This window comes from Pelophylax lessonae (genome assembly GCF_965119305.1).
Source record: "Pelophylax lessonae genome assembly, contig: HAP1_SCAFFOLD_291, whole genome shotgun sequence".
NCBI lineage: Eukaryota > Metazoa > Chordata > Amphibia > Anura > Ranidae > Pelophylax > Pelophylax lessonae.
This window is the reverse complement of record NW_028120053.1, coordinates 36,270-54,452: the sequence shown is the minus strand read 5'-3', so window position 1 is coordinate 54,452 and position 18,183 is coordinate 36,270. Positions and strand designations below refer to the sequence as shown.

General features: G+C 50.8%; 1 protein-coding gene across 1 annotated transcript in view; it reads right to left on the bottom strand.

Moving 5' to 3' along the window:
• LOC309543671 (maestro heat-like repeat-containing protein family member 1) overlaps positions 1–18,183 on the bottom strand; it is a gene marked incomplete at its 5' end in the record, with an annotated part of 136,785 nt that overhangs the window by 84,551 nt on the left and 34,051 nt on the right. Inside the window, 6 exons of the mRNA XM_082276123.1 lie at positions 5,102–5,237; positions 5,340–5,444; positions 5,518–5,613; positions 6,811–6,928; positions 7,647–7,726; positions 11,675–11,797. Of these exons, the coding sequence (XP_082132249.1) occupies positions 5,102–5,237; positions 5,340–5,444; positions 5,518–5,613; positions 6,811–6,928; positions 7,647–7,726; positions 11,675–11,797 (658 nt within the window). The remainder of the gene's footprint in view (positions 1–5,101; positions 5,238–5,339; positions 5,445–5,517; positions 5,614–6,810; positions 6,929–7,646; positions 7,727–11,674; positions 11,798–18,183) is intronic.

Here is an 18,183-nt window from a genome sequence, read left to right as displayed (position 1 = left end):
TCGGGGTACATAGAGGGGAAGAGGTTATATGAGGGAGGTGTGATTGGGGTATATAGAGGGGGCAGAGGTTATATGAGGGAGGTGTGATCGGGGTATATATAGGGGCAGAGGTTCTATGGGGGAGGTGTGATCGGGGTACATAGAGGGGGCAGAGGTTATATGGGAGAGGTGTGATCGGGGTACATAGAGGGGGCAGAGGTTATATGGGGGAGGTGTGATCGGGGTATATATAGGGGCAGAGGTTCTATGGGGGAGGTGTGATCGGGGTACATAGAGGGGGCAGAGGTTATATGGGAGAGGTGTGATCGGGGTATATATAGGGGCAGAGGTTCTATGGGGGAGGTGTGATCGGGGTACATAGAGGGGGCAGAGGTTATATGGGAGAGGTGTGATCGGGGTACATAGAGGGGGCAGAGGTTATATGGGGGAGGTGTGATCGGGGTACATAGAGGGGGCAGAGGTTATATGGGAGAGGTGTGATCGGGGTACATAGAGGGGGCAGAGGTTATATGGGGAGGTGTGGTCAGGGTACATAGAGGGGGCAGAGGTTATATGGGGGAGGTGTGATCAGGGTACACAGAGGGGGCACAGGTTATATGGGAGAGGTGTGATCGGGGTATATAGAGGGGGCAGAGGTTATATGGGGGAGGTGTGATCGGGGTATATAGAGGGGGCAGAGATTATATGAGGGAGGTGTGATCGGGGTACATAGAGGGGGCAGAGGTTATATGGGGGAGGTGTGATCAGGGTACATAGAGGGGGCAGAGGTTATATGAGGGAGGTGTGATCGGGGTATATATAGGGGGCAGAGGTTATATGGGGGAGGTGTGGTCAGGGTACATAGAGGGGGCAGAGGTTATATGGGAGAGATGTGATCGGGGTATATAGAGGGGGCAGAGGTTATATGGGAGAGATGTGATCGGGGTACATAGAGGGGGCAGAGGTTATATGGGGGAGGTGTGATCGGGGTACATAGAGGGGGCAGAGGTTATATGGGAGAGGTGTGATCGGGGTACATAGAGGGGGCAGAGGTTATATGGGGAGGTGTGATCAGGGTACATAGAGGGGGCAGAGGTTATATGGGGGAGGTGTGATCAGGGTACATAGAGGGGGCAGAGGTTATATGAGGGAGGTGTGATCGGGGTACATAGAGGGGGAAGAGGTTATATGGGAGAGATGTGATCGGGGTATATAGAGGGGGCAGAGGTTATATGGGGGAGGTGTGATCGGGGTATATATAGGGGGCAGAGGTTATATGGGAGAGGTGTGATCGGGGTACATAGAGGGGGCAGAGGTTATATGGGGGAGGTGTGATCAGGGTACATAGAGGGGGCAGAGGTTATATGGGAGAGGTGTGATCGGGGTATATAGAGGGGGCAGAGGTTATATGGGAGAGATGTGATCGGGGTACATAGAGGGGGCAGAGGTTATATGAGGGAGGTGTGATCGGGGTACATAGAGGGGGCAGAGGTTATATGGGGGAGGTGTGATCGGGGTACATAGAGGGGGCAGAGGTTATATGGGGGAGGTGTGGTCAGGGTACATAGAGGGGGCAGAGGTTATATGGGAGAGGTGTGATCGGGGTATATAGAGGGGGCAGAGGTTATATGGGAGAGATGTGATCGGGGTACATAGAGGGGGCAGAGGTTATATGAGGGAGGTGTGATCGGGGTACATAGAGGGGGCAGAGGTTATATGAGGGAGGTGTGATCGGGGTACATAGAGGGGGCAGAGGTTATATGGGGGAGGTGTGGTCAGGGTACATAGAGGGGGCAGAGGTTATATGGGAGAGATGTGATCGGGGTATATAGAGGGGGCAGAGGTTATATGGGGGAGGTGTGATCGGGGTACATAGAGGGGGCAGAGGTTATATGGGGGAGGTGTGATCGGGGTATATAGAGGGGGCAGAGGTTATATGGGAGAGGTGTGATCAGGGAACATAGAGGGGGCAGAGGGTATATGGGAGAGGTGTGATCGGGGTATATATAGGGGGCAGAGGTTATATGGGGGAGGTGTGGTCAGGGAACATAGAGGGAGCAGAGGTTATATGGGGAGGTGTGATCGGGGTATATATAGGGGGCAGAGGTTATATGGGGGAGGTGTGATCGGGGTACATAGAGGGGGCAGAGGTTATATGGGGAGGTGTGATCGGGGTATATATAGGGGGCAGAGGTTATATGGGGGAGGTGTGATCGGGGTACATAGAGGGGGCAGAGGTTATATGGGGGAGGTGTGATCCGGGGACATAGAGGGGGCAGAGGTTATATGGGGGAGGTGTGATCGGGGTATATAGAGGGGGCAGAGGTTATATGAGGGAGGTGTGATCGGGGGACATAGAGGGGGCAGAGGTTATATGGGGGAGGTGTGATCGGGGTATATAGAGGGGGCAGAGGTTATATGAGGGAGGTGTGATTGGGGTATATAGAGGGGGCAGAGGTTATATGGGAGAGGTGTGATCGGGGTACATAGAGGGGGCAGAGGTTATATGGGAGAGGTGTGATTGGGGTATATAGAGGGGGCAGAGGTTATATGGGGGAGGTGTGATCGGGGTATATATAGGGGGCAGAGGTTATATGGGGGAGGTGTGGTCAGGGTACATAGAGGGGGCAGAGGTTATATGGGAGAGATGTGATTGGGGTATATAGAGGGGGCAGAGGTTATATGAGGGAGGTGTGATCGGGGTACATAGAGGGGGCAGAGGTTATATGGGAGAGATGTGATCGGGGTATATATAGGGGGCAGAGGTTATATGGGGGAGGTGTGGTCAGGGTACATAGAGGGGGCAGAGGTTATATGGGAGAGATGTGATTGGGGTATATAGAGGGGGCAGAGGTTATATGAGGGAGGTGTGATCGGGGTACATAGAGGGGGCAGAGGTTATATGGGGGAGGTGTGATCGGGGTATATAGAGGGGGCAGAGGTTATATGGGGGAGGTGTGATCGGGGTACATAGAGGGGGCAGAGGTTATATGGGGGAGGTGTGATCGGGGTATATAGAGGGGGCAGAGGTTATATGGGAGAGGTGTGATCAGGGAACATAGAGGGGGCAGAGGGTATATGGGAGAGGTGTGATCGGGGTATATATAGGGGGCAGAGGTTATATGGGGGAGGTGTGGTCAGGGTACATAGAGGGAGCAGAGGTTATATGGGGAGGTGTGATCGGGGTATATATAGGGGGCAGAGGTTATATGGGGGAGGTGTGATCGGGGTACATAGAGGGGGCAGAGGTTATATGGGGAGGTGTGATCGGGGTATATATAGGGGGCAGAGGTTATATGGGGGAGGTGTGATCGGGGTACATAGAGGGGGCAGAGGTTATATGGGGGAGGTGTGATCGGGGTATATAGAGGGGGCAGAGGTTATATGAGGGAGGTGTGATCGGGGGACATAGAGGGGGCAGAGGTTATATGGGGGAGGTGTGATCGGGGTATATAGAGGGGGCAGAGGTTATATGAGGGAGGTGTGATTGGGGTATATAGAGGGGGCAGAGGTTATATGGGGAGGTGTGATTGGGGTACATAGAGGGGGCAGAGGTTATATGGGAGAGGTGTGATCGGGGTACATAGAGGGGGCAGAGGTTATATGGGAGAGGTGTGATTGGGGTATATAGAGGGGGCAGAGGTTATATGGGGGAGGTGTGGTCAGGGTACATAGAGGGGGCAGAGGTTATATGAGGGAGGTGTGATCGGGGTACATAGAGGGGGCAGAGGTTATGTGGGGGAGGTGTGATCGGGGTACATAGAGGGGGCAGAGGTTATACGGGGGAGGTGTGATCGGGGTACATAGAGGGGGCAGAGGTTATATGGGGGAGGTGTGATCGGGGGACATAGAGGGGGCAGAGGTTATATGGGGGAGGTGTGATCGGGGTACATAGAGGGGGCAGAGGTTATGTGGGGGAGGTGTGATCGGGGTACATAGAGGGGGCAAAGGTTATATGGGAGAGATGTGATCAGGGTACATAGAGGGGGCAGAGGTTATATGGGGGAGGTGTGATCGGGGTACATAGAGGGGGCAGAGGTTATATGGGAGAGGTGTGATCAGGGTACATAGAGGGGGCAGAGGTTATATGAGGGAGGTGTGATCAGGGTACATAGAGGGGGCAGAGGTTATATGAGGGAGGTGTGATCGGGGTATATATAGGGGCAGAGGTTATATGAGGGAGGTGTGATCGGGGTATATAGAGGGGGCAGAGGTTATATGAGGGAGGTGTGATCGGGGTACATAGAGGGGGCAGAGGTTATATGGGAGAGGTGTGATCAGGGTACATAGAGGGGGCAGAGGTTATATGAGGGAGGTGTGATCGGGGTACATAGAGGGGGCAGAGGTTATATGAGGGAGGTGTGATCGGGGTATATAGAGGGGGCAGAGGTTATATGGGAGAGATGTGATCGGGGTACATAGAGGGGGCAGAGGTTATATGGGAGAGGTGTGATTGGGGTACATAGAGGGGGCGGCAGAGGTTATATGGGAGAGGTGTGATCAGGGTATATAGAGGGGGCAGAGGTTATATGAGGGAGGTGTGATCAGGGTACATAGAGGGGGCAGAGGTTATATGGGGAGGTGTGATCGGGGTACATAGAGGGGGCAGAGGTTATATGAGGGAGGTGTGATCGGGGTATATAGAGGGGGCAGAGGTTATATGAGGGAGGTGTGATTGGGGTACATAGAGGGGGCAGAGGTTATATGAGGGAGGTGTGATCGGGGTATATAGAGGGGGCAGAGGTTATATGAGGGAGGTGTGATTGGGGTATATAGAGGGGGCAGAGGTTATATGAGGGAGGTGTGATTGGGGTACATAGAGGGGGCAGAGGTTATATGAGGGAGGTGTGATCGGGGTATATAGAGGGGGCAGAGGTTATATGAGGGAGGTGTGATCGGGGTAAATAGAGGGGGCAGGGGTTATATGGGGGGAGAGGTGTGATCAGGGGACATAGAGGGGGCAGAGGTTATATGAGGGGGGTGTAATGGGGGTACAGGAAGGGGGAGGTGTGATATATAGAAGTATATAGGATATATATATATCTGGTATAGATTGGGGGTAGAAGTTATATTGGGGAGGTATTTTGGATGGGCCCCGGGTCCAGTTGGTGGGTTGACTCACCTTCATATCTCAGCTGGATGTTTAGGAGATAGTAGATACAATCCACTGTGCGCTGGCGGATGGAGGCCAGAGAGTCTGAACAGCGAGGAGACAACCGTCCAATCAGAAGCCCCAGATTATGAAAAGTGATAACTGACTGTGTGCAGAGAAATAGAAAAGAAGGTTCGGACTGATATAGGATGGGGATCGGCGTCTCCAGCAAACAATGAATATCAGTGTGGGGCTCGGGGACACTTACATTAACGTTCAGCTTCTGGAGATAAAACTCCAGGATCCGGGCACTGACCTCCAGCGCTCTCTCCCTCTCATGCTCCTTGGTGGATTTGATCCAGGGGTTCAGTATCTATAGAACAAACACAACGCATGATTGAGAGCTCAGCATGAACCCTTCAGAGACGAAATGTCAGAACACTGACCTGAAAAATGTCCTGCAGTCCCTGCGGAGTAAAATACCAGAGGATGAGGCTCCTCAGTAGTTCCACGAGAGCGTCCAGAGTGTCCCCATAGAGCGTCTACAGGAGAAAAAACCCAATCACTTATAAACTACCGCCATTCAGGACAAGAACTTCATTGGGGTCCCTGTGATGGAACTCTGAGGGTACAGAGCATGGGAACCAGAACACCTAGGGCCAGGTACAGAGAATAGGAACCAGAACACCTAGGGCCAGGTACAGAGAATGGGAACCAGAACACCTAGGACCAGGTACAGAGAATGGGAACCAGAACACCTAGGACCAGGTACAGAGAATGGGAACCAGAACACCTAGGGCCAGGTACAGACAATAGGAACCAGAACACCTAGGGCCAGGTACAGAGAATGGGAACCAGAACACCTAGGACCAGGTACAGAGCATGGGAACCAGAACACCTAGGACCAGGTACAGAGCATGGGAACCAGAACACCTAGGGCCGGTTACAGAGAATGGGAACCAGAACACCTAGGACCAGGTACAGAGAATGTGAACCAGAACACCTAGGACCAGGTACAGAGGATGGGAACCAGAACACCTAGGACCAGGTACAGAGAATGGGAACCAGAACACCTAGGACCAGGTACAGAGAATGGGAACCAGAACACCTAGGGCCAGGTACAGAGGATGGGAACCAGAACATCTAGGGCCGGGTACAGAGCATGGGAACCAGAACACCTAGGACCAGGTACAGAGAATGGGAACCAGAACACCTAGGGTCGGGTACAGAGAATGGGAACCAGAAAACCTAGGGCCAGGTACAGAGCATGGGAACCAGAACACCTAGGACCAGGTACAGAGAATGGGAACCAGAACACCTAGGACCAGGTACAGAGAATGGGAACCAGAACACCTAGGGCCAGGTACAGAGCATGGGAACCAGAACACCTAGGGCCAGGTACAGAGCATGGGAACCAGAACACCTAGGGCCAGGTACAGAGCATGGGAACCAGAACACCTAGGGCCAGGTACAGACAATGGGAACCAGAACACCTTGGGGCCAGATACTGAAGATGGGAACCAGAACACCTAGGACCAGGTACAGAGCATGTGAACCAGAACACCTAGGACCAGGTACAGAGCATGGGAACCAGAACACTTAGAGCTGGGTATAGAGGATGGGAACCAGAACACCTAGGGCCGGGTACAGAGGATGTGAATGGGAACACTAGGGGTGGGTACAGGTGATGAAACCTAGCATACTGAGTGCCAGTACAGTTGGCAAAGCTGTGCACTCACCTCTTTATGCAGCTCCCCCGGTGTCCCCGAGCCGATCGGTGGGAGAGGGAAGACGCTCCCCAGGGCCGTATTAATCAGCTCCAATCTGCTGGTGTCATTCAGAGGCGGCTCCAGCTTGCTGATCAAGGTTGAGGAAAATTCATTGCTTTACTGAGAATATAAAATCTCACCCAAAAAAAACTTATTTGGAATGAAGGGTTTCAGAAGATCCCAGGACACAGCAAACGAGACCTTGGCTTCACCAGACAACTCTGACCCCCTAATCTGATCATCTGACCCTCAGCATAAGAGGTTGCTGGTAAAAGCCCAGTCCAGATGTGCAGAGCTCCTGTTCGGGCTGCACCTGCTCTATATCTAATGTCTACTGGCCCATCTTCTAACGAGAACTGTCCAAAGGACAAGTCCACCTAGCTGCAATCTGGTAAAACGGATCCCTGTATGGCCAAGCTGTATATTAACTTGTGACAGCAGAAAAAAAATATGAGGCCCCATTCAGTCATGCTGGGCCCCTGGTTTCAATACTTCGAGTCACCAACCTGTGACAATCCTGCAGCTAGCAAAGTAACCTTGTCCTGGGCAAAGAGCCAAATACTGAAGGCAGGGGATAAACATCACAACCAGGTAGCCTCCATATTTCTCTTAGTAGGCCTCCTCTTGTATTCTGCTGGTCATATTATGGGGATCAGATAGGGAGATGATGGAACAGAACTAGGAAATCCATCTTCTAGAACTATAGAAACTACACATTACACCGTCCGATGTACCTAATCTAAAGGTCTGTTATAGTTAAAAGAAGCCTGGCATGCGTCTCCCAGCCAAGAGTGCGCTCAGGATACACCAGGTAGGTGCAGGCCAGGAGGGCGCGATGGCGTAATGCAGACTTCAGTTCGTCCGTTGGCTCCATCTTCAGAAACTCCTGCCAGACAGAGGGGAGAAGGACAGACATGAGACATAAGAGGGGAGAAGGACAGACATGAGACATAAGAGGGGAGAAGGACAGACATGAGACATAAGAGGGGAGAAGGACAGACATGAGACATAAGAGGGGAGAAGGACAGACATGAGATATAAGAGGGGAGAAGGACAGACATGAGACATAAGAGGGGAGAAGGACAGACATGAGACATAAGAGGGGAGAAGGACAGACATAAGAGAGGAGAAGGACAGACATGAGACATAAGAGGGGAGAAGGGGAGAAGGATAGACATAAGAGGGGAGAAGGACAGACATGAGACATAAAAGGGAGGAGGACAGACATGAGACATAAGAGGGGAGAAGGACAGACATGAGACATAAAAGGGGAGGAGGACAGACATGAGACATAAGAGAGGAGAAGGACAGACATGAGACATAAGACATAAGAGGGGAGAAGGGGAGAAGGACAGACATAAGAGGGGAGAAGGACAGACATGAGACATAAAAGGGGAGGAGGACAGACATGAGACATAAGAGGGGAGAAGGATAGACATAAGAGGGGAGAAGGACAGACATGAGACATAAAAGGGAGGAGGACAGACATGAGACATAAGAGGGGAGAAGGACAGACATGAGACATAAGAGGGGAGAAGGACAGACATGAGACATAAAAGGGAGAAGGACAGACATGAGACATAAGAGGGGAGAAGGACAGACATGAGACATAAGAGGGGAGAAGGACAGACATGAGACATAAAAGGGAGGAGGACAGACATGAGACATAAGAGGGGAGAAGGACAGACATGAGACATAAGAGGGGAGAAGGACAGACATGAGACATAAGAGGGGAGAAGGACAGACATGAGACATAAGAGGGGAGAAGGACAGACATAAGAGAGGAGAAGGACAGACATGAGACATAAGAGGGGAGAAGGACAGACATGAGACATAAGAGGGGAGAAGGACAGACATGAGACATAAGAGGGGAGAAGGACAGACATAAGAGGGGAGAAGGACAGACATGAGACATAAGAGGGGAGAAGGACAGACATGAGACATAAGAGGGGAGAAGGACAGACATGAGACATAAGAGGGGAGAAGGACAGACATGAGACATAAGAGGGGAGAAGGACAGACATGAGACATAAGAGGGGAGAAGGACAGACATGAGACATAAGAGGGGAGAAGGACAGACATGAGACATAAGAGGGGAGAAGGACAGACATGAGACATAAGAGAGGAGAAGGACAGACATGAGACATAAGAGGGGAGAAGGACAGACATGAGACATAAGAGGGGAGAAGGACAGACATAAGAGGGGAGAAGGACAGACATGAGACATAAGAGGGGAGAAGGACAGACATGAGACATAAGAGGGGAGAAGGACAGACATAAGAGAGGAGAAGGACAGACAGGAGACATAAGAGGGGAGAAGGACAGACATGAGACATAAGAGGGGAGAAGGACAGACATAAGAGGGGAGAAGGACAGACATGAGACATAAGAGGGGAGAAGGACAGACATGAGACATAAGAGGGGAGAAGGACAGACATGAGACATAAAAGGGGAGAAGGACAGACATGAGACATAAGAGAGGAGAAGGACAGACATGAGACATAAGAGAGGAGAAGGACAGACATGAGACATAAGAGGGGAGAAGGACAGACATGAGACATAAAAGGGGAGAAGGACAGACATGAGACATAAGAGAGGAGAAGGACAGACATGAGACATAAGAGGGGAGAAGGACAGACATGAGACATAAAAGGGGAGAAGGACAGACATGAGACATAAGAGAGGAGAAGGACAGATATGAGACATAAGAGGGGAGAAGGACAGACATGAGACATAAGAGGGGAGAAGGACAGACATGAGACATAAGAGGGGAGAAGGACAGACATGAGACATAAGAGGGGAGAAGGACAGACATGAGACATAAGAGGGGAGAAGGACAGACATGAGACATAAGAGGGGAGAAGGACAGACATGAGACATAAGAGGGGAGAAGGACAGACATGAGACATAAGAGGGGAGAAGGACAGACATGAGACATAAGAGGGGAGAAGGACAGACATGAGACATAAGAGAGGAGAAGGACAGACATGAGACATAAGAGGGGAGAAGGACAGACATGAGACATAAGAGGGGAGAAGGACAGACATAAGACATAAGAGGGGAGAAGGACAGACATAAGAGGGGAGAAGGACAGACATGAGACATAAGAGGGGAGAAGGACAGACATGAGACATAAGAGGGGAGAAGGACAGACATAAGAGAGGAGAAGGACAGACAGGAGACATAAGAGGGGAGAAGGACAGACATGAGACATAAGAGGGGAGAAGGACAGACATGAGACATAAGAGGGGAGAAGGACAGACATGAGACATAAGAGGGGAGAAGGACAGACATGAGACATAAGAGGGGAGAAGGACAGACATGAGACATAAAAGGGGAGAAGGACAGACATGAGACATAAGAGAGGAGAAGGACAGACATGAGACATAAGAGGGGAGAAGGACAGACATGAGACATAAAAGGGGAGAAGGACAGACATGAGACATAAGAGAGGAGAAGGACAGACATGAGACATAAGAGGGGAGAAGGACAGACATGAGACATAAAAGGGGAGAAGGACAGACATGAGACATAAGAGAGGAGAAGGACAGACATGAGACATAAGAGGGGAGAAGGACAGACATGAGACATAAGAGGGGAGAAGGACAGACATGAGACATAAGAGGGGAGAAGGACAGACATGAGACATAAGAGGGGAGAAGGACAGACATGAGACATAAGAGGGTAGAAGGACAGACATGAGACATAAGAGGGGAGAAGGACAGACATGAGACATAAGAGGGGAGAAGGACAGACATGAGACATAAGAGGGGAGAAGGACAGACATGAGACATAAGAGGGGAGAAGGACAGACATGAGACATAAGAGAGGAGAAGGACAGACATGAGACATAAGAGGGGAGAAGGACAGACATGAGACATAAGAGGGGAGAAGGACAGACATGAGACATAAGAGGGGAGAAGGACAGACATAAGAGGGGAGAAGGACAGACATGAGACATAAGAGGGGAGAAGGACAGACATGAGACATAAGAGGGGAGAAGGACAGACATAAGAGAGGAGAAGGACAGACAGGAGACATAAGAGGGGAGAAGGACAGACATGAGACATAAGAGGGGAGAAGGACAGACATAAGAGGGGAGAAGGACAGACATGAGACATAAGAGGGGAGAAGGACAGACATGAGACATAAGAGGGGAGAAGGACAGACATGAGACATAAAAGGGGAGAAGGACAGACATGAGACATAAGAGGGGAGAAGGACAGACATGAGACATAAAAGGGGAGAAGGACAGACATGAGACATAAGAGAGGAGAAGGACAGACATGAGACATAAGAGGGGAGAAGGACAGACATGAGACATAAAAGGGGAGAAGGACAGACATGAGACATAAGAGAGGAGAAGGACAGACATGAGACATAAGAGAGGAGAAGGACAGACATGAGACATAAGAGGGGAGAAGGACAGACATGAGACATAAGAGGGGAGAAGGACAGACATGAGACATAAGAGGGGAGAAGGACAGACATGAGACATAAGAGGGGAGAAGGACAGACATGAGACATAAGAGGGTAGAAGGACAGACATGAGACATAAGAGGGGAGAAGGACAGACATGAGACATAAGAGGGGAGAAGGACAGACATGAGACATAAGAGGGGAGAAGGACAGACATGAGACATAAGAGGGGAGAAGGACAGACATGAGACATAAGAGGGGAGAAGGACAGACATGAGACATAAGAGGGGAGAAGGACAGACACGAGACATAAGAGGGGAGAAGGACAGACACGAGACATAAGAGGGGAGAAGGACAGACATGAGACATAACGTGGACATCACACCCCGCCCAGCCCTCCCGCCTCTCCACTCACCACCAGCTGGGAGATGAGCTCTGACTTGCGGCTGAAATTGAAGAATCCGGCCTGCGAGCTGTTACAGATGGCAAGGCCAATCATGGAGATACTGCGTATGAAGCACAGCTTCAGGGACAGATCCTAGTGTAGAGATGAGAACGGGTGAGGAGGAGGTCCTCCACAATGGAAGGGCATGCAGCATGTGAAGCAGAGGATGGACATGACAGATGAAGAAGAGAGGATACAGAGGACACTTAGAATAATGAATGTCAGGAGAGATGGCCAACAATGGGAGGGAGGATGGGGACAAAGAAATAATGGAAAACCAGGACGGTCATCACTATTCAGAAGGTCCCTAACCAGGAATAGGCACCCAATGAAATGCCTGAGCTTCTGCCCTGCATACTTGTCCCATGTTTGTGACACCAGATTTCCCTTCACTTCCCAAAGACAGCAAACCAGAAAAAATCTCTCCAAAGTCAGAGGAGTGGCCCTCTTAGATAGTTGTCACCCTAACAGGTGTCCCCATTGGAAGATTTCTCCAAAGAGGACAACTTTACTAAAAATATAATAAAATAAGTGAAAAGTCAATTTACCAATAACAACAAAATATCACTCCTCGAGCCCTACTTAACTCTCTGTATGTAAATTAATACATTTTAGGTGCATCACAATAAATGGCGTGCAATGTCTTACAGTTGTTTTTCTTTAGAAATCCTGAATAGAAAAGCCCGTTCCCTACCAGCATGCTGCAGACAGATGTTCTGTGTGTAAAACTAGTGGTCTTTCTGCAGAGATTTGACAGATACCCTGCCGAGTTAGACTGAAGTGCTCAAATCACTGTGAGGTGAGGGGTGGGCGGAAGGGTCAGCTCATGCGACGTGTACAGCAAGGGGAAGGGTCGGCTCATTACAGTGAGGAGTGGATGGTGAAGGGTCGGCCCAGACGACGTGGGGGGAGAAGGGTCGGCCCAGACGACGTGGATGGCGACGGGTCGGCCCAGACCACAAAGATGGTGATGGGTCAGCCCAGACCACGTGGATGGTGAGGGGTCGGCCCAGACGACGTGGATGGTGGCGGGTCGGCCCAGACGACGTGGATGGTGAGGGGTCGGCCCAGACGACGTGGATGGTGAGGGGTCGGCCCAGACGACGTGGATGGTGAGGGGTCGGCCCAGACGACGTGGATAGTGAGGGGTCGGCCCAGACGACGTGGATGGTGAGGGGTCGGCCCAGACGACGTGGATGGTGAGGGGTCGGCCCAGACGACGTGGATGGTGAGGGGTCGGCCCAGACGACGTGGATGGTGAGGGGTCGGCCCAGACAACGTGGATGGCGAGGGGTCGGCAGAGAGGACGTGGATGGCGAGGGGTCGGCAGAGAGGACGTGGATGGCGAGGGGTCGGCAGAGAGGACGTGGATGGCGAGGGGTCGGCAGAGAGGACGTGGATGGTGAGGGGTCGGCAGAGACGACGTGGATGGTGAGGGGTCCACCCAAACGACGTGGATGGTGAGGGGTCCACCCAAATGACGTGGATGGCGAGGGGTCGGCCCAGACGACGTGGATGGTGAGGGGTCGGCAGAGAGGACGTGGATGGCGAGGGGTCGGCAGAGAGGACATGGATGGCGAGGGGTCGGCAGAGAGGACGTGGATGGCGAGGGGTCGGCAGAGAGGACGTGGATGGTGAGGGGTCGGCAGAGACGACGTGGATGGTGACGGGTCGGCCCAGACCACGTGGATGGTGAGGGGTCGGCCCAGGCCACGTGGATGGTGAGGGGTCGGCCCAGGCCACGTGGATGGTGAGGGGTCAGCAGAGACGATGTGGATGGTGAGGGGTCGGCCCAGACAACGTGGATGGTGAGGGGTCGGCAGAGACGACGTGGATGGTGGCGGGTCGGCAGAGACGACGTGGATGGTGAGGGATCGGCAGAGACGACAAAGATGGTGAGGGGTCGGCAGAGAGGACGTGGATGGTGAGGGGTCGGCAGAGAGGACGTGGATGGTGAGGGGTTGGCAGAGACGACGTGGATGGTGACGGTCAGCCCAGACGACGAGGATGGTGACGGTCGGCCCAAACAACGTGGATGGTGAGGGGTCTAAATCGGCTCCAGACGACTTCCGGTTATTCTCACTACATCAAATACAGGTGAATTTTATCCAATGAAATCCGGTGAACAATGAGCTGAACCGGATTCACACAACCTTCTGTATATCAAACTTTCCATATGGGGAGGAAGATGAGACAATGGTCAATGAATATGGTCCACAGAGAAGGACAATAAGAACCAAAAGGAAGGTGAAGGGAAACTGACTGACCGAACAAAACTCCAAACTGCTGTATCCCAATTCTGACAAGACTTCCATGACTGAGCCGAAAACTCAGACTGAGCACATGAAGGAACCACACATCACTCACACACTTCGCAGATACTGACTGCTGAATCTGGATGTGGGCCTACAATTTCCAAAGAAAGGCTACCTATCTGCCTCCTCCTCATTGGTTTGATAGTGAAACTGGCAGCCTAACTGACCAATAGGGAAGCTCAAGAGCCATTGGGACTAAGCTCAACCTTACAGAAAATAGGGGATGGGGAATTCCTCCGATCCTTCAGTGGGGAATTCCTCTGATCTTTTACTAGAGAATTACCCCGATCCTTCAATAGGGAATTGCCTGGATCTTTCAATATTAAATTACTCCGATTCTTCAATGGGGAATTCCTCCAGACAATGAGAACCTCATTTCATCTGATCAGATCTCTTCTCAGAACAGAACCCCTGTACCCCCCTTGCCCCTTAGTATGATGTGATAATGTTATGGTGAAGACGGCTCATCACCAGGACATATCCCGGTCCACCTTCATCCAGAATCTACTGAACCAGACCCAGGCCAGGTCTGTAAAAGCTGCAAACCTTTCAATAAACCAACAAAGTTGGACAGCGCACAGGAATGACAATGCGGTGTCAAAGGAGCATCAGCAGGCAGCAGTCCATAGTTAATATCAATTTAATGAACATATAAGAACCAGGGATTGTTACCCCTCCTCTACCAACCATCCATAACGGATTGGAACTCTGCTTAGTATCCAGCCAACGGGCCTAAAAACCTACTTAGTACCCAGCCAACGGGCCTAAAAACCTACTTAGTATCCAGCCAACGGGCCTAAAAACCTACTTAGTATCCAGCCAACGGGACTAATAACCTACTTAGTATCCAGCCAACGGGACTAATAACCTACTTAGTATCCAGCCAACGGGACAAAAAACCTACTTAGTATCCAGCCAACGGGACAAAAAAACTACTTAGTATCCAGCCAACGGGCCTAAAAACCTACTTAGTATCCAGCCAACGGGCCTAAAAACCTACTTAGTATCCAGCCAACGGGCCTAAAAACCTACTTAGTATACAGCCAACGGGCCTAAAAACCTACTTAGTATCCAGCCAACGGGCCTAAAAACCTACTTAGTATCCAGCCAACGGGCCTAAAAACCTACTTAGTATCCAGCCAACGGGCCTAAAAACCTACTTAGTATCCAGCCAACGGGACTAATAACCTACTTAGTATCCAGCCAACGGGACTAATAACCTACTTAGTATCCAGCCAACGGGACAAAAAACCTACTTAGTATCCAGCCAAAGGGACTAATAACCTACTTAGTATCCAGCCAACTGGACAAAAAACCTACTTAGTATCCAGCCAACGGGACAAAAAACCTACTTAGTATCCAGCCAACGGGACTAATATCCTACTTACCCCTTTCCTTTTTTTTTTCTCCCTTTCTTCTCTCTCTTCCCTTCCCTACAACATGCCACTAAAAACTACTTGTTGGATCAACAAACTTTTCATACTGGACTTGTGAAACCTTGAAATAACTTCTACGCACCAGCTATCAGTCCAGTCTGTACCATGTTTATCCTTGTCCATACCAACTACTGTGACAACAATGTCTATTCACAATTGTCTCTATGACTTCTGGTTTGTACAAATGTACTTGAATGTCGTATCTCTAAACGTGACATTCTGTTTATATGCATACATTTGAATGTTGTACCTTTAAATGCTGCATTTATAAATAATTTAAAAAAAAAAAACAGGGATGGCAGGCACATTACCACATAGGTCCAGGTGGCGGTAAGGGCATTGAAGAAAAACGAATGTCAAATGTCAATCTGGGTGATCCACCGCTATACCTCTCGGAAATGGTGTGGATGGCCAGGGGACGGGACCCACCATAGAGCAGGAAGTTGATCCTAGCCGGACGTCCCCGGCATGTGTGCAAGCCGTAATCTTGGAGCACTGAGGGTAGCGTGGTGTCCGGAAGTGACGTCACTCGATGGAAAGGAGCCTAGTGCAGGAACCAGCGTGCAACGCAAGCAAGCCCTTTGCCGTGACTTCGCGTTTTGCGTGCATGTGTTTTATCAATCGGTTGAAGGAACGGAGAGAAGGGTGTAAGAAGGGACAGAGGAGTAGAGGAACAAGGAGAAGGGTAGAGAAACAGGGAGAAGGGTAGAGAAGGGTGGTGGAGGAACGGAGAGAAGGGTGGTGAAGGAACGGAGAGAAGTGTGGTGGAGGAACGGAGAGAAGGGTGGTGGAGGAACGGAGAGAAGGGTGGTGGAGGAACGGAGAGAAGGGTGGTGGAGGAACGGAGAGAAGGGTGGTGGAGGAACGGATAGAAGGGTGGTGGAGGAACGGAGAGAAAGGTGGTGGAGGAACGGAGAGACGGGTGGTGGAGGAACAAAGTGAAGGGTGGTGGAGAAACCGAGAGAAGTGTGGTGGAGAAACCGAGAGAAGGGTGGTGGAGAAACCGAGAGAAGGGTGGTGGAGGAACGGAGAGAAGGGTGGTGGAGGAACAAAGAGAAGGGTGGTGGAGGAACAAAGAGAAGGGTGGTGGAGGAACGGAGAGAAGGGTGGTGGAGGAACGGAGAGAAGGGTGGTGGAGGAACGGAGAGAAGGGTGGTGGAGGAACGGAGAGAAGGGTGGTGGAGGAACGGAGAGAAGGGTGGTGGAGGAACGGAGAGAAGGGTGGTGGAGGAATGGAGAGGTGGAGGAACGGAGAGGTGGAGGAACGGAGAGAAGGGCGGTGGAGGAACGGAGAGGTGGAGGAAAGGAGAGAAGAGGGGTGGAGAAACCGATAGAAGGGTGGAGAAACAGACAGAAAAGCGGAGAAATAGATACAGAGATGGAGGAAGAGTTGGATGGAGCAACGGACAGAAGGTGGAGGAACCGACACTTTTCATACACTTTATTCATTTTGGATAAAGCAAGGGAGGATTATAACCCCTGACAGATTTTTTTTGTCCCACTGGTGAGACTTCCCTTCACTTCCTGTCCCATAGCCAAACAGGAAGTGAGAGGAAATCGCTGCAAATTAGAGGACCTACTTGGGGACCCCCTAGGTAACCAGAACTAGTATCACTATTTGAAGATTTCCCCTCTATTACTTTTTTGGGGACATCCCAAAATTTTAGATTTTCCTTTAATTGACTTTCAATAAGAAAGGTAAACAGGAGAAATAGAGAGAGAATCTCCCTACCGGGGGCACAGACCAATAAAAACTGACAGAGGGTCCAATCTCTCCACTCCATTCAACACAAAAAAAAACTGCCTTCAATTCTACTTAAAAAAGTGGGAAAACAAGGTAGGAAGGAGGGATAGAGTGAGGAAAGAAGAAAGAAGGGAAGGAAGGAAAGATAGAAAGTGACAAAAGAAAGATGGATGAATTGATAGAGAGCAGGAAAGAAAGAAAAGATGGATGGAGCGTAAGAAAGGAAGGCAGGAAGAAAAGGACAGATAGAAAGAAAGGGTGGGGAAATGGGGATGGGTGGATGGATAGAGAGTGAGGAAAGGAGGGTGGGGAGGGAAGGATGGAAAGATAAATGCATGGAGAGGAAGGAAGGAAGGAAGGAAGGAAGGAAGGAAGGAAGGAAGGAAGGAAGGAAGGAAGGAAGGAAGGAAGGAAGGAAGGAAGGAAGAAAGGAAGGAAGGAGAGTGGGCATGGATAGATGGAGGTGGATGGATGGAGAAGGAAGGAGAGGAGAAGGAAGGAAGGAAGGAAGGAAGGAAGGAAGGAAGGAAGGAAGGAAGGAAGGAAGGAAGGAAGGAAGGAAGGAAGGAAGGAAGGAAGGAAGGAAGGAGAGTGGGTATGGATAGATGGAGATTGGAGATGGATGGATGGAGAAGGAAGGAAGGAAGGAAGGAAGGAAGGAAGGAAGGAAGGAAGGAAGGAAGGAAGGAAGGAAGGAAGGAAGGAAGGAAGGAAGGAGAGTGGGCATGGATAGATGGAGGTGGATGGATGGAGAAGAAAGGAGAGGAGATGGAAGGAAGGAAGGAGAGTAGGCATGGATAGATGGAGAGTGAGGAAGAAATAAAGGAAGGAAGGAAGGAGAGCTAGGTTGGAAGGATGGAAGTGTAGAGCAGCTGGCTCGTGGAGAAGTGGGAGACTCTGAGTGGAGATGGGGGAGAGAAGCGGTATGCACAGTGATGATGAAGCTTGGTGGGCAGGTCAGGGTTAAGTTTTCCGCAGTGTGTC